This window comes from Anarhichas minor, unplaced genomic scaffold, assembly GCF_050575085.1.
Source record: "Anarhichas minor isolate MPS153535 unplaced genomic scaffold, ASM5057508v1 ptg000087l, whole genome shotgun sequence".
Taxonomy (NCBI): domain Eukaryota; kingdom Metazoa; phylum Chordata; class Actinopteri; order Perciformes; family Anarhichadidae; genus Anarhichas; species Anarhichas minor.
Window position 1 is genome coordinate 1,465,622 of NW_027466533.1, and position 21,722 is coordinate 1,487,343.

The 21,722-nt window shown below is 39.5% G+C and overlaps 1 protein-coding gene across 3 annotated transcripts in view; it reads left to right on the top strand.

Moving 5' to 3' along the window:
• The first annotated feature begins 647 nt into the window (after nucleotides 1-647).
• The window catches only part of itprid2 (ITPR interacting domain containing 2), a 42,822-nt gene continuing 21,747 nt past the window's right edge, over nucleotides 648-21,722 (top strand). The window contains exons 1-9 of one of the 3 annotated variants that reach the window (XM_076081763.1): nucleotides 648-760; nucleotides 5,387-5,518; nucleotides 8,368-8,493; nucleotides 9,352-9,516; nucleotides 12,194-12,236; nucleotides 14,069-14,118; nucleotides 14,367-14,420; nucleotides 19,198-19,237; nucleotides 19,334-19,429. In XM_076081763.1, coding sequence (XP_075937878.1) covers nucleotides 8,451-8,493; nucleotides 9,352-9,516; nucleotides 12,194-12,236; nucleotides 14,069-14,118; nucleotides 14,367-14,420; nucleotides 19,198-19,237; nucleotides 19,334-19,429 — 491 coding nt within the window. In that variant the 5' untranslated portion in view covers nucleotides 648-760; nucleotides 5,387-5,518; nucleotides 8,368-8,450. Of the gene's footprint in view, nucleotides 761-5,386; nucleotides 5,519-8,367; nucleotides 8,494-9,351; nucleotides 9,517-12,193; nucleotides 12,237-13,290; nucleotides 13,397-14,068; nucleotides 14,119-14,366; nucleotides 14,421-19,197; nucleotides 19,238-19,333; nucleotides 19,430-21,722 lie in introns of those variants that run through there. The other 2 variants (XM_076081764.1, XM_076081765.1) reach the window with 2 other exon arrangements.

Below are 21,722 nucleotides of genomic sequence, written 5' to 3' on the forward strand. Positions count from 1 at the left end.
TCTGTTTACAAAATGACTAATCTGAGAACACCTTTTAATAGTATCAGAAAAGTGATTAGTGTGGTTTACATTTAGATAACTAAACCTACGTTTGTGATCAAAGGATTTGGCAGCTGTTGGATTATCGCGGATGTTTTAGCAGCAGCGTTTTATTAAAAGATATTCATCTATGTAATGGTGTTTGGTTCCATCTGGTGGTTAAAGGAAAGTACTGCAGGTAAAAGCTCAGGTCACCACACAATTTCTTTCTTTCTTTCTTTTGGATCATTTATCGATCTGTCAATCTATCTCCATCCAAATATAGTTTAGTAAATGTACTAATTATTACCTTTTTATTATTATGTATTACTATTTCCCATCACTGTATAACGTCACTGTTTCTGCTGCAGCAACTCAGTATTTTCAACTCAGTATTTCCGCACATCATACAAACAAACAGCAGCAACAGTTTACAACAATAACAGTAGTATTTCTTTTTTCAAGTTCTAATTGTCTTTAAAATGCGATGAAGTATTTTTAATATTGTAAGTAAAATATGTCTGAGTACTTCCTCCATCCCTGTGTATTATGACCGTCCTGTGTGTACCGAGTCAGTCCGCCAGGTGTCGCTGTTTGTCGGCTGCAGCTGGTGGAGGACACGCCCCCTCTCCTCCTGCAGGTTTCAGGAAGCGGAAGCAGGAATGTTGGTGTGTTTTCAGAAAAAGTTTGGACAAGTTTGACAGTTTGGGAGCGGATACATAAACCGCGGAGAAACATGACGGTGAGTAACTATATCGGTTCATAGTACAGCTAGTAATTACTGCTTGTTGTACTAAACATGGTAGTACTGCCGGTGTTTTTAGTTAGTGACGATACGGAGAGTTTAGCTGCTGTCAGCCTGTCCTCCGTGTCTACAGCAGGAACCACTGAACAGGACAAACAAGTCTGAGCTGAGACACAGGGACACTTTAATGGCACGTGGGGGTTTAATAATGTGGCTTACTTTATATTTAATTTAAGAGTACGCAGGTATTTAAAGTTAGAGTGATACAGCATGTCTTGAAGCTTGACAGTGATGGAAGTAGGCTACATTCAATCCACTAACGTCACTGTAATTTGTACTTCAGGATACTTGAGTCTTTTTTCTTTTTATTTCTACTCTACTACATTTCAGAGGGCAATGTTGTACTTTTTAATTTATTATAATGATCTCGCAGCTTAAGTTACCTAACAAATTTTAGAGATTTGCACTCAAAACGTACAGGGAACCTATGAAATATGATATTTTGTTATTAAACAACAGTATACTACAGCTCAAACGGTGAATCAATTAGTCGATGGACTGAAAATGAATCAGCAGCTGTTTTTGTAATCCTCAAATCATTCTTCATTCAAAAACATTTCAAGGTTCAACCCTATTTGCTGCTTTTTATTTAAATGATTTAAATGATTTCATTTCATTTCATTTGTTCTGCTGATTTCAGTCTGTGAAGATACTTTTTGGCAATTGTGACGAGATTTTTCACTATTTTCAATCCATCAATGAATGGTGAAAATATTCAACAGATTAATACATTATGAAAATAGTCATTAGTTCATATTTCAAAATGAGCTCCACCTCAACCAACCTTTGTCACTAATGCACGGGTAATAATAATCTAGCGATATAATATGAAAGTGTATTACAGTTGAAAGGGACATCTTTTCTACTTTTAATATTTTACATTACATTTTCCTGATTATACTTATGTTAAACATACTTTTGAGGTAACATTTTCAATGCAGGAGTATTTTTTACAGTGTGGTATTAGTACTTTTACTGAAGTAGATGATCTGAATACTTCCTCCACTACTGCATTTCAGAGAGAAATATCGCTCTATAGTTACTTTTCAAGATTTTACACAAAATACATGTGACCATCTTCTAGAAGATGATGCATTATTAGAATAGAATAAGCTTCCCAACAGTATATTAAGTAAGTAAATACTACAGCTACAACAAAGTACTGCTGACATGGTAATACATTAGCAATAATTATCTAAAAATATAGTTACCTAACAATGTCAGTGGATTTTGCATAATGAGCTCTTTTGATACTTTAAGTTCATTGTGTTCCTAATAGTTCTTCATTTTATTACTTTTTAAAAACAGGACTTTTACTTGCATAATAATGTTATGTTGTGGTATTACTACTTTTACTTCAACAGTAGTTGTTTTGAATACTTTGAATAAAAGGATGTTTTCTAGATTATTTGTGTAGTTCACACACACACACACACACACACACAATATTAATTGAATAATCTACAGATTTTTGTGGCAATCAATTACCAGTGAAGGAAGAAGTCCTGGGATCCTTTACCTAAGTCAAAATTTCCTCAAGCATTAAAAGTACTTGTTATGCTGCAGAATGGCTCCTATCGGTGTTATAAATGACATTATTAGATCATTATCACGGATACACACTCCTGTAGGCAGAGTTTTAGTGTTGACGCTGCTTAAAAATGAGTTAATTCTAGCTACTTTATTCACTGCGGGGCAGTTTACTGCATCATATTGTTATAGCGGAGTCCTTTGTGTTTGTAATGTAAAACCCTTGAAGAGAACACTGTAGTGGAGTTAAACGAGCGGCCTGTAGAAGCGCTTTGTCAAAGGACAGGGTCACATTATTAAAGTCTTAAAATTATATTCAATTGCTGATGAACACTGAAACTGTTTTTGGTCCCATAATAACAACTGGCTGCAACGGATGATTATTGTCATTACTGAATGCTTCCTATTATTCTAAATAGTCTAGACCTTTTGATTATTACATAACTGGTGTCCATGTTGCATAGATGTGTAAGCAGGCCAGAACAAAAGCGTTTGATATTGATATCCAGTCTGACTCAATCCTCCGATAATCTTCAACCTGAAAACGAGATAATACAGAATTTAAGAATACATTGTTAAGTATATCAACATATCAGCAGCATGTTTAATAAACAATATGGCACACCTTGTTTTTTATGAGCTACTCGATCCAAATACCAAAGGCGATCAAAACGATAATTTAAAGTTTATCCGGCCAAATGATGCCACTCCCTAAAAGTTGACATGATGGGATCAGCTGATCGTCTTAAGAGAGAAGAGGTGTCACTCTGTTGGAGTTGTTGGAACGACAAAAACAGAAACTCAGTTCACTCGCGGTGGTACAGTAATGTTACAGAGATCCTTTACTGAAGTAGAAGTAGAAATACACAGTCTAAAAATACACCATTACAAGTACACGTCATGAATACAAAATGTTACCTCAGTAGAAGTACAGAAGTATGATCAGCTAAATGTACTCAGAAGGGCTCCTTTCACAGTGTCATGTTAACAGTCTATTGTTGTGTTTTTATCACTAAAGAGCAGTTTGATGTTGTAGTTCATCAATGGGGAATTGTACGTACTTTGTATAGTATTGGGTAGATTAGTAGTATAGTGCTATTTTATCATGGTTCTTTATGGAAAGAATTACTAGTATGTATAATAGTCAGATGAATGTATTGGAGTAAAAAGTGCGGTGATCTGTGGATTATTTTCTTCATACGTTGTCTAGTCTAAAAGAAATGTCAGAAAATTGTCAAATATCAGAAATGTCAATTATTGTCCCAAGCTGATCAAGTTTAAATTGCTTAAATAATTGAATAAACTCAATTTACGATCATAGACAAGTGGTGACAAAGAAAAGCTTCAAATCGTCCCATTTGAGGATGCTGGAACCAAATCAAAACTGAATTTTAATTTTTGCTTTTGACATGATTCTAACAATTTATGCATTAGCGAAATCTTTTTTCTGTCCTCCTGGTGAACAGGTGGCGTTAATCATTCTGAAACAAGCCTTTAACCGCGAGTTGAATCGTCTGAGTTGAAACATTCGTACGCGCAAACCTCACACTAAGAAGTAGATATGAAGGATACAAAAATGTTGCTGCAGTGTTTCCCTCTGAACTGTAGTGGAGAAGAGGTATAACGAAGCATGGAACAGCGCTGGAGTGAATGTAATTGTTGACTGCACATGAGGATATAAGTAGAGCCTTTGTTCCGCTTCTCTTTGAACTTCCAGGGTGACATCCTGCAGTTTACTGTAGCAGAAATATAAACCGACTCCGTGTCCCCACTTCCACTCTGCTGCAGTGCGTTTGATCAGGGTCACTGAGATGAAGTCTGACGAGTGTCTGCTGTGTTCAGCTCGCAGGAGTCGTGACCTCTCTGAGTCTGGTTTGTGTCAGTGGGTCATCTTCTCTCAGACGTTTAATTTACCGTCACGTCAAACGGAGAGAGGCAGAACATCCTCACCGTTTGATATTCTTCTCTTTGCAAGAGTGCTCGTGGTGGAGGAAGTGATCCAGGTCCTTAGTAAATGTACTAATACCATAACGATAACATTCTTAAAAAACATTGTTGTAAAAGTAAAAGGCCTGCATTGAAAATGTTACTGAAGTAAAAGTATGTAATCAGAACAGTATTAATGCTGTGACAGTTGTACTATTATGTAACATTTATACTGCTCAAGCTTTAATATAAAAGACTGATTTTACAGTTATAGTTGGTTATGGTGGAGCAAATTTTTAAAACTATTTTATATAGAACTCCAACTAATGATTATTATCTTTATGGATTAATCTGCTGATTATATTCTCGGTTAAGCGATGAATCCAGGAGCATAAATTCACACCGTCACAATGTTTGTTTTATCCAACCAATAACCAAACCTCCAAGTCAGACTATTAGAATATAAATTACATTGATTAAAATTAATAAAAAGAAAAGCAGCAAATCTTCACATTTGAGAGGCTTGAACCATGAAATGTTCGGTGTTTTCACATGACTATAACAATAAATCAATCATAAAATCAATCAGTTGATTAGATGATTTTAGGTCAAAGGTCGTTACGGTTAGAAAAAAGATCACGCTTTGTGTTACCATAGCAACGTGACGGTGTAACGTCACAGCTGTAACTACGTAACTAGTGTACATTAATAACAATCGCCCGCAGCGGTCTCTCTTATGTAATGTTACCATAAAGTCAACAAAACGTACAATGCCAAAATAAAACATTCCCAGAGACACAAAAAATGTATCTGTAACTGTTTCAATAATTGATAGATCATAATTATAGGTAGTAATAGGTTTTTAAGCAAACATGACGGTTTCTAAATGGTGAGGATGAGCTGATTTTCCTGACCGACTAGCCCTAAAGCTAGCAATGGGCAGACCTTAAGGTGGAAAAAAGGTTTTTAACTGATCACATCAATCTGTCTAAATTCTTGCTGTTGGTTAATGGTTAACATACCTAGTGATAGTAAATTAAATATACCAATCAAGCTAACCAACCTGAAGCTTTCTCCACTAAACCTGAATCCTTTACTAACCCTCAGAATCCAAACCAAACACAGCCGCTGTTCTCTTAGAGAAGGACACAACGGACCCTTGGTAGCCTCCTTAAGCCTCCAGGAGTGTTCCTGTGAAGACAGATGTGAGGGTGAAGGATGACTGAAGAGGCCTGAGAGGTGAGACGGAGGGTGAGACAGAGGGTGATACAGAGGGTCGTGAGGGTGAGACGGAGGGTCGTGAGGGTGAGACGGAGGGTGAGACGGAGGGTCGTGAGGGTGAGACGGAGGGTAAGACGGAGGGTGATACAGAGGGTCGTGAGGGTGAGACGGAGGGTCGTGAGGGTGAGACGGAGGGTCGTGAGGGTGAGACGGAGGGTGAGACGGAGGGTCGTGAGGGTGAGACGGAGGGTCGTGAGGGTGAGACAGAGGGTGAGACAGAGGGTAGTGGTGGCTGCAGAGGACTTGCTCTCTGCACACAGTCCCTATGTTTGTTGTTGTTTGTTTTCTGACATTCCAGTTTGTTTTGCATTTATGAGAGGAATCTAAAAATAGATCGATCCCTCCCATCCCTCTCCCTGTCTGTATCTCGGGCAGGAAGTCGTTCTGTTATTCACCCTAAACACTCGTTTCCTGTTTCACACGTTCTCTTTCAAAGTTGGCTGCACGCTCCTCTTTTTTCCCCCTCATCCTTCTACTCCAGTCAAATGGACACTCTGTGTTCTAGTTCTCTCAGCCTCATTATGTAATCTTGAGTTTTGTTTTTTAAATAATTAACTTTGTGACTGTATCCCCGTGTTGGCTATTATCAGCAACCACACAGCCAAAGTCCCTCTTATTACGTTTCTGTTTCAGACTTCCTCAGTAGTAAGCTGTGGTCTGGTGGTTCCCGTTTGTATCAACCGTCGGCTGAAGCCTCTCGCCTGTCAGACTGAGCTGAGGGAGTTGTTGCCAATAAATTTAAACAGCTGCTACTAACAGATTGGCTTTTGATTGATTTGATTATGTTTAATGTTACGCAGCAGATGTTCATATGCACCTCGACTAAAACAGCTCGTGCTGAAACGTTTAAAAATGAAATAGTCAATCAGTAGAATATTAACAATCAGACATAGAACCAGACAAGACATTTGAAAACGTCCCCTTGAAAGCTTAGAGCTTCTTTTTGGCATTCTCTGCTATTTTATAGAATAAATTGTTAATACATTAATCTTAAAGCACTGTAGATAATGAAAATAATCATTATTTACAGGGCTAAAAATCATATTTTTTCTTCTTAGAGATAAATCCTGCTGCTTTAATGGAACGTGTGTTTGTCAGGCACCCCGGGTTACTGCTGACTATGGTCGTGTTTACATTGACCGCTGCTAAACCAACTTGCAAAGACTTGAAGCTCGTTTTAAACAGACGACGCATCAAAGTCAACATATACTCCCCTTTATTTTTTTTGTCAAATTATAGTTATCATTGCGTGGTAACTGTTAGGAAAACTCCCTATTAGTGCGTTGATAGACACTTAGACAGCTGAACATGTGAGAGATGAGCAACTGAAAAAATCCTTTCACCACCTAAAAGAGTCCTCACTTTAGTAACTACAATGTACAAGATCTCTAAATGTTACTTACATGTGAGGAACTTTTAACGGGTTACGAAACAGTTTAATACTGATGACTCTATATGACCTACATCAGTAAACAAGACCAAGATAAGCTACTTCTATGGAGTTATTCTTGATGCTTGTCATCGCCACCACCGGGTCGGATTCTGCCCGAAATCTGATAAAACCCTGCAGGTTCACCAGAAACTCCTTCAGCTGAGACTGCAGCTGGACCTCCTCCAGTCCCAAATACCATCCACAGCTCTGACACATGTGCTTTGGCTCGGACCACAACATCTGTGTCCACAGTGCACAGGTTGATTTAAAGCCTTTTTGCAGCAGCAGCATCCAAAGCATGGAGTTGCATCTTTGCATCTGCCTCTTCATGCACGTAAGGGGCAATCTGATCTGTTTGTTGTGGGTGAGATGACAGAACAAGAACAAGAGTGGATTGAACAATGTGTCCTGAGAGTGGATGAAAACAAAAAAGGAGCTCTTTCCCTTTCTGGCCCGGAACCTTGTGTTAATGTCAACTACCGAACAAGTTGTTTCCACTGGCAGACCCAATGTTCTTTCAACAAACCTGTTTCTTTTCTTTTTTAGTTTGTTTGGGTTTAACACATTCTCAAAACAAGTGTTAATGCTTTTATGAAAAAGTGAACATATCACCGACAATTTTGCAAGTTGCTCTAAACTTAAGTAATTGCATTGCTTTCTATCAGTGATTGTCTTGTAGGTTTGATTTATCATTCTTTTCCCAAAGGGTTAGGATTATTTTTATTGCTGCACCTGTGTGTGTGTGTGTGTGTGTGTGTGTGTGTGTGTGTGTGTGTGTGTAATCTCAGCTGTCCTCATTAATATTATACTCTACTATTTATTTCAAGCTCATTTTAAGAAATTCATTAATCAGTGTTTAGCTTTGTCAGCTGATGTTTTATTGTGCTAGAGTGATTTATGTATTTGAGGTACTATATGTGTAGCTTTTAATGTCTCTGCATGTTGTAGTTAGTACTTAATAATGCAGCACAATGTCCTATTTTTATGTTTCTATTAGCTGTAATATTGCCCATTTTATTGCTTGCATGCCATGTATTATGTGCTTCTGTGTTGTATGTTTTCATTGGTATGTAGCAATGTAGTATAATTATGTGATTTTTTTAAAATATATATATACGAAAATGAATATTTTCTCTTTTTATTATTGTTCGGCATTCTTATAAACTATTTCAGGAACTTAAATGTTATGATTTATAATTTTTTAGTGTCACTTTGTAACATCTGTCCAGGGTCTACAGACGGAAATAGCCTTTTGACTTACTCTGCCACATTTACAGCAATGTATATTTTTGTGTACTGTTTTTGTTAGATGAACTAATAAGTTAGATGAATTCTCTCTCTCTCTCTCTCTCTCTCTCTCTCTCTCTCTCTCTAGGTGTTTTACCTGCTGCTAATGTTGCTGTAGAGTCCTCAGTCTCCTCTGACTGACTGACCTCGACCAGACAGACACAGGTAGAGATGGAGAGTGGACCTCTGGGAATGGACACCAACATTGCTCCAGGTGAGTCATCTTACATCAAAACTTTGACTTTGTATCATTGCAGCGTGGGAAGCCGATGATTGTTTTTCGTGCTAGCTTAAAGTAATGGATAAAAAGTGGGAATAAATAACGCTAGCTTAAAGTAATGGATAAAAAGTGGGAATAAATAACGCTAGCTTAAAGTAACGGATAAACTGGGAATAAATAACGCTAGCTTAAAGTAACGGATAAACAGTGGGAATAAATAACACTTGCTTAAAGTAACGGATAAACAGTGGGAATAAATAACGCTTGCTTAAAGTAACGGATAAACAGTGGGAATAAATAACGCTTGCTTAAAGTAACGGATAAACTGGGAATAAATAACGCTAGCTTAAAGTAACTGATAAACAGTGGGAATAAATAACGCTAGCTTAAAGTAACGGATAAACAGTGGGAATAAATAGCTAAAAGTAACGGATAAACAGTTAGTCAACAGACAATTAAGGCTGTTTTTCACTTGATTTGATGGATGGGTATTGCTTGATGTGTCAAAGTTTATCAAAAGTGAACCTCAGATGGCAGTGAGTCTTTGAATATATTGGATTCAATGTAATATTACATTATTTACATTTAAAATGATTAGCTAAAAAGAAAGTGATAAATGGTTGGAATGGTTAGCTAAAAGTAACGGATAAACAGGATAATAGCTCTCTCGGTGACCTACTGTATATATGCAGGGCATGGTTGCATGTGATCGCTCCGCTCGACTCAGCTGCTCTGTGTGTTTGTATTGAATCAGTTGTTGTTTCTGTTTGTCAGGTTGAGTCTGCCAAACCTGATTGATGACTTAATAGTAGTTATGCTGCCTGACAAATTGTGTGCTTGATTGATCCTCAGATCCCAGAGTGCAGTCAAACTGCAGCTTAGCCTTTCTGCGGCGTCGGGCCTGGGCCCAGAGCAAAGACTCCACCTGGCAAGAATCAGAAGCTGGGAGCTGTGGCCCCCAGGAGCCCCAACAGAACCAGACGGACGGGGTAGAACAAAGACCCTCCGAAGAACCAGGTTAGACTGAGCTCAACTGTCACAATCTTGTTATTGGGGATATGTTAACGTTAACTGTATTCTTATAAAGCAAAAGCTATATTTGCTGAGAAGATTTTATATTTTGCAACCACCATGGCTGAGTGCTAAAGTCAGTGCTAAATAGAGCAAATTATCAAACAATTTCAAATCATCCAAGTTATGTCAGTATCGCCGTATATTTCGTCTGATAAGCAACAAGAAATTACAGAACAGAAAGCCAGAATGCATTTAAGGTAAATTAAAGACAATATTCTTATTTCCATTCATGTGCGTAACGTTGTGGTACTACTCTTTACAACAATTTTAATAAAGTAGAAACCAAACAAGATTTTCTACAGACTGAAAAGATATAGGCTGAAGCTGTAGTTTATCATGCCTACCCTTTTTGCAATAAATGACCGACGTCAATCATGCTCCTTATATTCAGTCCTTCATTCCAACTTTTCCATAAATTCATCCCTTGAACTGAAATACATGAATTCTCACCCTTTGCTTTTAGCCATGCTAGAGTTTGGTTGATTGGTTCAGACTAAGATATCTCAAAAACTATTGGATGGAGTGTCATGAATTTTCGTACAGGTCTCCATGATGCCCACAAGGTGAATCCTCTTGATTTTAGTACCCCCCCCCCCTTCCTCTCACCCCAGCATGAGGTTTACATTTGAAGATTTTGTCGCCACAAATATTCGATGGATGGAATTTGTAAGAACGCCTTGTCCCTTCAAGTAAAATGACTTCCACAACTTTCCATTTAACGATACTTTGTACCTGTAAACCAGTGGCGGGCCGTCAGGGCCTGCAAGGCCTTCTCTGCTGGCCTAAACAGAATCACAAAGTTATATCTTTTTTATAATTTAATATTTTTTCTTAAATGCACTACATGTATTATAATTTATAAAAATATTTTCCCATTATCTTATTTTCTCATTGCACAGCTACTGTCTTCCTCAATTGCTCTGCTTCCAGTGCAGCTTGTTTTAAGTAGAGCTTTTATCCAATCAGATGTCACCTCTGTGTCTCTAGGTAAGAAGAGAGGCCCGAGGCCTGCAGACTCACAAGTGCATCCATGTGCAGTTTAAGTGAATGGGGACGATATTGTTGATTGTCATAGTGTTCAACCAATCAAGTCTTTAGTTTGACATGTTGGGCGTATTCTTTGATGTGTCAGCGCCTGCTAGCCGGCCTATAGCTACGTCAGCATTAGTGCAGCTCAGTTTTCATGTGCAGCTCTGCCGCAAGGTGCAGAGTGTGCTGTGATTGGTCAGTGGGCGAGCACGTGACTATCGTGAAACGAAACTTAACAGCAGAGGCTTAGTCGGGTAGTGAATCACATCACGTGATGCAGCTCAGCCAATCAAGTATGGGCATTCTGACAAGTTTCCTGACCTGAGTGAAATGTACCACACACTGTGACACAGGGGGCTGAGACAAGGAAAGACATTGCAGAGCAGTATGTTCAATGTTCGAGTTGTTAAAGTCAAATCCTAAAACGATCTCTGTGGGTCGCGGCTTGTCATTAAGGAATGATGGTGGATCCCACAGCCAGACCAGCTGAGAAACACTGTCCGACATGAGCGCAGAAAACATTATGTTTTCCTGAATTTAAGCTTCTGTATTTTCCAAATGCTCGAGCATTATTCAAACATATTGTAAGCCTCGTACCGAACGGCTTAATACGAAGACGTACATAGTTACAGCCTTAAAAACGAATAATAGCTGTGGCGCCATCATGTGGTTATAAGGTGGTATTTCAGCTGCAGGACAACAGTGAAGGCCCAGTTATAAAATGCATGGCCCGCCACTGCTGTAAACCTAATGAGCTTTTTCAACAGCCTCAGCTGTACTTTGTGTCCTGTGCTAATTATGTGATCGTGGTAAACGGTACACCTGCTAAACATCAGCATGTGTGCATTGTCATTGTGAGCATGTTGACGTTAGCATTTAACTCAAAGTACAGCGAAGGTCATCCTCACAGAACTACTGGCATGGCTGCAGACTGTTAGTCTTGTTCAAACATGCACAATCCTCTCAAGTCCCTAAGAGGGTTTCTTTCTTTAATTATGAAGTACTTTTGGATAGTTGGACTTTGAAAATCAATTGTTTGTCAGTCACCCTGCAAAAATGCCAAACATTCACTTGTTCCAGCTTTACAAAAACAAGCGCGGTGTCCATTCAAAATGGGCCTGTTCAGAATGTGCCGAATTCTTGGCCTGTGGTGTATGCAGCTTTCTCATGAGCCACTCATACAAACACCTTCACACACTGCGCTTTCTTCTCAGCAATACGCCTGCCATGACATACAGTAGTTGCATTACACACCCAAGAAGCAGCTACTCACGGTCCGAAACACCGGCAAAATGCACTCCGGTTCAGGAAAAACCACCAGGGCTAGACTTAACCGTTAGGTAAGGTAGGTACCCTGGGGCCCTCAACCAAACAGTTATAGATTTATTAGGATGTTTACATAGGAAGATATTGGTTGATTGGTGATAGATTGAATGATAATGAATAGCTGCAGCCACACAGATAATATTCAGCTGAGATGTTGAGTTATATCCCAAAGTCTGGCACCGCTTTAATGCTTTTATAGCATGTTGTAATCACTGTGTCACACAGCATATGCTACCTTTAACATGCTCTTCTGTCTCTATGGCAGGGCGAGTTCCCAACAACATCACCAGCTGGCTGATTGAATGCAGGTATAGTATCCATTCACCGCCTGATTAAAGGACCATACCAAAGTTGTTTATGTCCTGTTTGCCGCATGTCATGTGTGACTTGTGAGATCAATCTGCACTTGATGATAACTTAAATAAAGCTGAGACATGTTGAATGCCATCAGTTACTGCCAGTTGATTTTCTTAGAAATGAACTGAAACCAGTGACTGCTTGGGAAGATCAATCACAAAACTGATGGATGATTTGAAAATGATCAGCAGGAATGTGCAGTAAACAGACTTAGTATTTAATTTACTAAAATATGAAACGTATGGGATATAGCTGACTGGTCGAGTGGGTAACTGGTTTTCTTGCTGAAATAGATATTGTTTGTGTGTGTGTGTGTGTGTGTGTGTGTGTGTGTGTGTGTGTGTGTGTGTGTGTGTGTGTGTGTGTGTGTGTGTGTGTGTGTGTGTGTGTGTGTGTGTGTGTGTGTGTGTGTGTGTGTGTGTGTGTGTGTGTGTGTGTGTGTGTGTGTGTGTGTGTTTAGTAGCAGTGTTATCTATTGGCTGCTGACGTCGAACCACACTGCCAACAACCTAGTCATACAGCACACACACATACACACACAAAGGGAGCAGACCAACGCCCAGAGATAGGGCACATAGAGCGGTTCAGGCGAAGAAAGAGGGCCAGAAGCAGGAAGAAGCTGACAGAGGACGGAAAGAAAGGCAGAAAAAAGAAAGCAGAGTAAACAGAGGAGGGGTTTCTCCTGCTGTGTCAATACTGTTATCACAAACACACACTGTGCTCGCTGCTGTCACTCACAACCCTGTGACTCTACAGCGCTCTGACATGTCCTCTGTAACGTCACCGTGGTAACATGACCAGCAGAAGCAAAATCACAGGTTACTATAGCAACAGCTGCAGGGCAGGGGCTTGATGCCAACATGGCTGCCGGAGGAAAGTAGGAGGAGTAACGAACACTGCGGCTGTGCACTGTTGCACAACCGTGTGTGTGTGTGTGTTTGTGTGCGTTAAATGGTGGCAGGAAGTGTTGTCCCATTGATAAGAGTGGCAGGTTGTGTAACCGCTCAGTGTTCCCAGCGCTCGGCTGCAGACAGAAGCTCAGACCTGACAGCTTACTGCCACTGTCAACTCGCCTGAGCTGTCAGCTAGTTAACCTGGGACAACTAGTCTGGTCAGTAGGACACCTGGAATGGGTACCAAAAAACAGCCTGGGATAATTAGTCTTGCCTGGTCAATAGTGGACTACAATAGGTAGCCTGGTCTGACCAGGAGTTAGCCTGGGATAGTGAGCCTTAGCCCGAAAGGCAGCAAGCCTGTGTTCCTTAGCCTTGACTGGACAGGTAGATAGCCGGTGTTACTTAGACTTAGCCTGACATGCAGTTATGTTAAATTTCACCTGACAGGCAGCTAATGTTGGGATGGTTTACCTTTGCCTGTCAGCTTGGGGGTCCCTTTTCCTTCGCCTGACCTGCAGTTAGGGCTGGGATACTTGGCCGTCACCTGACTGGGAGATAGTTTTCGTATTGGCAAAGCTCATCTTAGTCTGACTGGTAGTGTGGGGCCGTTATCCCTCAGCGCACTTAACGTTGTGATAGTTGGCGTAGGTCAGTACTTCACGTGGACTCATAGGTTTTGATTTGTTGTTCGCGGGTCTAGCCTGTTTGGACTGCGCCTACAGGTATTTTAAAGTAGCCAAATGTATCAGTAAAATAATGAGCATTGAAACACACCTGCATAAAATACTTTCTATATAAGCATACACACTCAGTCTGTTTATGCTTTTCATGGTCAATTTATGTTTTGGGTTGATATATAACGCTCTGTGTCTTTGTGTCTTGTCCAGGACTCCCCTAGCAGCCTCTCTAGATGATCAGAGTGCTTCTCCCAGCAGAGGTAATCCACATTTTATGCTTGTTGTTTATATATTACGTTGTGAGGACCCAAACCTGTTAGGACACTTAAGGGGAACTAAATACTTGAAACCAGCCATCACAACTTAGTTGGAATTTGTTCACGTTTCATGTCAGAATTGATAATGAAATGTCTCTCACCCTATGTTACAATGTATGTGTTACTTAAGGTATTTCACAACTTTACGACTTTGTGTGTGTGTGTGTGTGTGTGTGTGTGTGTGAGAGCAGGAGCGCTGAAGAACGGCTGCAGCTTTGAAGATGACCTTTCACTGGGAGCTGAAGGTCAGTACAGAGAAAAACTCACAATACAACCAAGATTACAGATTTGTGCTCATTGTTCACAGTTTCCCCCCATGTTCTAATTCTGTATTTGAACTAACACCACCAACTTAAGAAAGGCTTTGACATTTTGAAAAATGTCCCCCAAATGTCAATTATTGGTGTCCTTAAATGAGAAAGCCCTGATTCGATCATTAACTGCATAAACTAACCAAAACTGTAATGAAAATACAAAAGTGTGACTGAAACAGAGGGCAACAGATTTGATCATGTATTACTACCCCAACAACCCATTTATCTCCATAGATAAATTATAAAATGCTACATGGTGTTAAGATACATTGACGGTGGGTTTTATCCGACAGGAAGAGTGAGTTCACATGTTGAGTGTGATTCAGGACAAGTTGGTTGTCACTATCTGTTGTTAATGCGGTCCAACAATGGCCTCAACAGAGTCAAGTTTCAAAAAGATAGACTTAGATGTTGCAAAACATCAACAATTCACCTGTTTAGTTAATTATCTTAAGTAGGGCTAATGTGCTATGGTACAAGGTACAATGAAATTGTAATGTGAAAAGTGAGTAAGGTTCAGTTTTATTGTCATTATACAATACAGTATATGCAAGTTAAAGTAAAAAAACAACTTACGGTAATAGTGGAAATGAGTGTTGATAATTGTATTGTTTTATGCAAAAGAAGATGGCAATGGTTCCGTGAAACATTCACAGATTCAGTGCAATGTATAGAAAAGTGTGCAATATACAAAAAAAATAGCAATAGCGTATGGCTTCTCAATGTGGCTCAGTACGTCTGCTAACTCTTGAGTAAGGGCAGGATAGCTTCCTCAGTGATGGCGTTGCACCACTGGTCGGAGTGAGTGATGAAGTAACAACATTGAAGAAGTTACAACTGTATTTGGAGAGTGTAGACACTTTGCATATGTTATTAAAGTAGAGTGGTGTGGGTTGATCAAGTCGTCGGTTGAACATGGAAGAAATTAACAGTAAAGTTGCTTCGCTTTAGTAGATGTACAGTGTAGGCTTCAATGTGTCCATGAATAAATGCTGTAGGTCTCCAAAGTGAGCATCATCTTCGGCCTTGGAGGCAAAACAAAGTCCCCCTGTGCTTCCCCACCACTTTTGTCTTGTTAGGCTTAAAATCTGCATTATAATTATGAGTTGTCTGAGCTAACAAAGAACTAATTATAAGCTTTTTTAGTATTATATGACCATTTGTGTGTTGTGCAAAAAATCCTTTGTATAATGATAATGCTGCTTGATCACATGTGTATAAATGAAGATGTCTGACAAACACAGTAGTGTCAACAGAACACAGTGTGATACATAATGATACACCGCTCCATCTTCATTCCTCAGTCCTGTTTTTTTACAAAAGGAAAAGTCAACAATCACAAAGGTGTGGAAGTGCTGCATGCATGACTGACTGTCTTCTAAGTGTGTGTGTGTGTCATCATTTCTCTGAACTGCTGTAAATACATCTGTAATGGTTCTGACAGCGAGACGATGTTTGTGTTATTGAGTTTGTGAATTGAATAGACTTTAATGACTTTATGTTGAACCACCGTGTGTGTGTGTGTGTGTGTGTGTGTGTGTGTGTGTGTGTGTGTGTGTGTGTGTGTGTGTGTGTGTGTGTGTGTGTGTGTGTGTGTGTGTGTGTGTGTGTGTGTGTGTGTGTGTGTGTGGACAGCTGGTGGAATCTGGGGCTGAATAGGTGCTAATGAGTTGATGCTGAGAGGCCAGTTTGTATAGACTTGATCGGAGACACCTTGTTCAGCCTCTGGGTTTCCCAAACCTGGTTGAGTTTTTTGCGAGTTCATTTCTTGCTAGCATTAGAACACCCCTCCCAAGTTCTTCTCATGAAAAGTTTGTTTGGTATTGCACAACATTTTTCTATCGTGTAGGCAAAGTGCAATCACTGTTAGAAAGCTTTGTCTTCTGCATTTGGTTGACTTTTCGTCACGTTTATTGAATTAGTTTACTCTTCAATTTAGTGAGTAGCTGGAGACTAAAATAACTACAGTACAATTGTTCAATCACCCATTGTTGGCTCAATTAACAGCTGTGGTCTACTGTAATCCACTCTACTTACATGTACTGAAGATCCTGATTTTCAACTCTGAAGTTGATCAGATAAAATGTTATATGAATCAAAGTTTAACCGGGAGATTCTTGAATTGACATAAGGTGATCAGTTGACTGTAACACCACTGTAACCAACAGACTAGTGACTGTTGACTTTGCACTCAGATCTGGGAGCTCATTAGCCAGAGAACTGACAAACTTTTCATTTTCAATCACTTTTATTGTTTCTACAAACTCCTGCAGGAAATATCTGTCTCTAAAGCTGCTAAATGCTCCAGTGTGTTCAACAGCTGTAAATGTGGTGTAAATGTTCTGCGGGTTCAGCTCTACCCATAGACTGTCTATAAGAAGTGGACGTAGTCGTCATCCATTGGTTTGTGGAGTGCAGTTTTGAAGCCTCAAGTTCGGCATTTTGTCCGTCGCCATCTTTTTTTTTTTTGTTGCAACCACTGAATGGAAGTGTCCATATTTGGACTGCTGAGGAGTGATGCCGTCATAGAGACGCCGTATTTGGCTCAGGTAGCGACCTGTCAATCACAAAGTAGCCATGCCCTAAAGCATACTCTGCTGTATGATGTATTTGACTCTAAATGGTCCATAATTTACTGAATGAACATCATGATGTATTGAAGGAGACTTGAAACTAGAGATTGAGAACATTAACTCATGTTTACAATGTTTACTGAGGTAATAAATCAAGTGAGAAGTAGTCATTTTCTCTTAGGCTTCTATATGAATGCAAGTTTAAGGCACTTCTGCATTGGTTTGGAGGTTGTCGCCTGGCTCTACCCTATCCATCGCTATTATAAAAAGATGAATTATCCCCCTTTATGTAAATTTTTACACATCAATGTAGAATGCTGTGTGTCATATAGCAACATTTACCAAATAGAAAAATGTTTTATTGTGTAAAATATATTCAAATAGACAAAAGGGTACAATAACTAATATTAATGCATCAAATCTATTATTTCATATCATACTAAAGACTAATTTTGAGGCATTTGGAGTGGGGTGTGACTTAAAATGTCTCCTTGGTTAATGCCACCAAGACAGAGTTTGAGTTTTGTGTCATGTCTTATCTTCACACACCACAACCTTCCTCCATTTGAGCTAACTGGCTTTGTGTTTATGTGGATGTTACATTAGGATGAAAAGATAATGGTACCATTTTTAGATGATGGTTTAGTATTTGTTGAAAACCTATTTAGTTGAGTGGCTCCGGCTACTTCTTGTCATCAGCCTAAATCTCAGCTCATGTTGTCATTAAGTACCCTAATCATGCTGAGAATGACATACATCAGAAGTAGCTTTAGTGGTGCAGAATACTTTGGATTGTCATGTATGAACCCATCCTAATGGGCTCTAATGATGTCAAACATTATCAGGACAGGAAGGGAGGAGATTAAAGGGTTATCGTGTGAATAGCATGGAAGTGAATTAGTTCATTATAGGATTCCGGGTGGATTGGATGGAAGTGAGTCGGTGAATTACACTAGGAAGGCTAGTTTTTGTCGCGTTATGCTCCTTTAAACCAGAGGAAAATACTGTGGATTCAAAAGAAGAAGAAGAAATTCAGCTGAAACTAAGTGGAAAGAAAGAGAGGGAGACATTCAGAGAAAGACATTGACAGGACGACATGTCCCAACAGGTTCTTTTGAAATGAAAGAGAAAGCAGTCACACCTGCAGTTGGTGATGACTTTCACTGACGGTATGAAAGGGAATCTGCTTCAACATTATTTAGTCAGAACTGAAGCAGATTTAACATTTTTTGAAACAATGGGTCCTTGATTTCAGGCCGACGTGGACCAACACAGCTTGTCACAACACGACTGTTGATTATGCTCACTGAAATGAGAACTGTCGCTGGCAGTTTTTACATGTTAAAGTGAGCTAGCTAATGAAGCTAACGTTCGCTCCCTGAGTTAGTTGAAAATGCAGTCTCTGCCTTTTTAAAAATTATTTCAGCAGACAAAAGTGTCTTAACTGTGCACTTGTATACATGATATGCTAAAAGACTGAAGCTACAGTGGCATGTCCCAGGCAAAAAGTCAGCATCCTCAATGTATAACCAATGTAATGCAATTTCTGGTAACGGTTGCTTGGCTAGCTGGAGTGTAAACTTTCAAAAATCTGTCCTACAGAGCTGCTCGTCTGCCACATATGCCAAAAAACGTTTCGCTACATAGTAAATTAGTCCCTAAGATAATCAAGAACTACACGGGTGAATTTAGATGTTTATCTTAAGTCCTAGAAACAGCTAAGTCTATCTTTGTGGGACTGGACCATGCTCTTGAGAACACGTAACCCATTGTTGGACCGCATTAATAACTGATGCTGACAACAAACTTGTCCTGTATCAGGTTTGCTTCCGAGGCTATGCGGCCCACTGAATTTGTGTTTGTCCCATCATGCCTCTGTCCGTTCAGCAGTGAAGTAATTCAGAAAATTAAAAGACTTTTCTGGGCTTTGGTCAAATTTGACAAAGATTAAACCCCCATGGCTTGAAAATATATAACACCAAGAGTAATAATTGGCCATTTTTATAGCTGGAGATCCTGTCAACTGTTTATTTTACAATGGTGGTCTATGGGGAATCAGTAGTTGCAGACTGATATATGGGATGTTGTTTTTGTTGATATATGAGTAATCTTAATGTCCTTGTTTTTCTCTGCAGCCAACCATCTTCAGTCCAGTAACAGTAAAACCGAATCCTGGTGAGTTCACTTTATTTTTATTCTCAACATTCAGTAAATGAAGTAGATAACTCAGTGTATGTGTGCTAATGCTCCTGTGTGTATGTTGATGTGTAGTTTTGGTCTTGCGGCGGATCAGAAGAGGAGTCAGTATAAAGAGAGGGCACGAAGTATGAACTCCACAGGATCAGGGAAGAGCAGCACTGTGTCCAGGTCAGTTCACCGCCCTCAGTCTTCAGTCAGACTCACGGAGGTTTCTGCGGGAAGTTGTGCAAGTAGAGAGGGGTCGAGACACAGAGGGCTGTTGTTAAACTTCGAGCCAAATAAATGGTACTACAGAGAACTCAACCAAAAGAGGCACAGGCATGTAGAGAAGTGGTTCCTAAGCACGGGGTCCCAGGATGAAACCTAATAGGACACAACGTGATTAAAGACAGTAAAAATAATGATGACGACGATGATTTTTTTTTTCTTTTTTTTTTCAGCAGTATCCACGATGTGTATTTACAATCCTACTGTTGTTCGTTCACATTAAAAGGATTGCAGTGGCTTTTATTGTGAAGGAGTCACGGGAAAGACCTTGTATTTGTAGTTGAACATTCTTTATTTGTGTTATGCGTCCTTGAAAAAAATCTCTCGATGTGTCATTGGATTTTTTTGAACTCTCAAATATTAATGTTGGTATGGGCAGGACGGCTACATTGGAATTGGATTCCTGCGGGAACACATCTCTCCAGGGAGCGGGAGGTTAAAAAATAAACCACGGGATCCGGGATTTAGCACTAACCAGAAGGCTGTATCAGCAGAATTCCATAAAAAAAAAAAAAAAAGGAAAATAACAATGTGGCTCTAATTACTGACCAAATGTACCAATAAAGTTATCTTCACAATCTTTTCTGAATCTGTCGAAGCATCTCTTGTGATTCGGCAAACACATAATCCACCAAAGAGCACGTGTTTAAGTATTATTCTAATTCTATCCGGATATTCACCCCTGGTGTCACCAGACACCTTTGTGTTTCTAATTAACTTAAATGGGCAGAAAAGGAAAAGCAGTCTGGCGGGAGTGAAGTTCTCTTCTCAAACACTGCTTCGACACAACACAGCGCTTTCTACAGTTACTTTTTCGAGGACGCATAACACTGCTTCCTGATTTTAGCAGCTTTCCCTTATCTACTACTCACAGAACTACAGCTGAATTTACTATCATCATTTTGTGGGGTTTTTATTTTGAAAGCCTGTCGCCGTTTCCCGTTGTGCAGTAGCACTTTCTGTCTGAACCCAGGACCCCCTTATAAAGAGGTTCAAAGCCAGTATTGGTCAGGCTATGGTCATGGGTAGACATTGCAACATTTTAAGATGTCGAAATCAAAAAATATTGGCAACAAGTTATATAAGACTATGTTAGCTGTACACAAAGATGTAAATATATAAAGACTTTAACATTGTTATGATTGACATTGCTTAGTTTCTGAACAAATCATTTTGCTTTCTCTCTCTAATGAACTGAAGCTTCTCTCTTATGCTACTTACAACAGATGAAAACCAGAATCTTCTCAGAGCTCCTCTCAATGAAATTTGACTGGTTTGAATAATAATAACAGCTCACAGTGTCAATGCTCTATCAGAAATGTGGGGGTTAAACTGGTCAGTGGTCAGTAAACGAATTAAATACTGTAAGTATGTTAAGCGTCATCAGCAGATTTGTGAGCTGAATGTCTGTGATGGGAGTTCTCATGGAAGGCTGATTTATTGGTGGTGGTGGTAGGAGGCTGACGGTGCCAGGGTTTTTCACAGTGCTCCAGCCGTTGGAGGTGTTTGGTGTATTGTGTGTGTGTAATGGTTCATAGTGGGCTATGGGTGGAGCATTGTGGGTATTCCATTCTCCGGTTGATGTTGTTGATACAGGGTTCGAGAGACTCCTGGGCCGTGTTCAGTGTCACAAAGTTCTGCAGAAGTTTGAAAGAGTTTTCAGGTTTCTGAGTGTGCCAGGAAGAAAACCAATCAATTCATGTCGAGCAATGATGTATTGAAACACCGAATATGCCACACCGAATATGGCAAACATATTTAAACATTCCCTGTTGGTGCAAGGGGACAAATAGCTGAATTTATTCACCGTGCAGCAGCTCATAGCAGCTCATAGCAGCTAATAGCAGTTATGTGATACAGGATAATGATAATAATAATAAAGAAATCATCATTTTACTACATCATATAGTCCCTCTAGGAACCTGTGAATTAAGGCACATCCAAATAATTCCGGCAATTTTATTTTACAGTTTTTTTTAATTTGCGTTGGCTCAATTCTTGAATTTGTTTCAAAACAATAGGTTTAAATCTTTGAACTATAAGTTCATTGTGACCAGGGTCCGACAACTACCTGGCTCTGCTCCATAGACTCTTGTGCAATCGCTTCAGATTTTCTTCATATTCAGGCTTGTTTCGTGGCTTTAGAGGTAGTCATAGTTAAACGAGATATATATATATATATATATATATATAT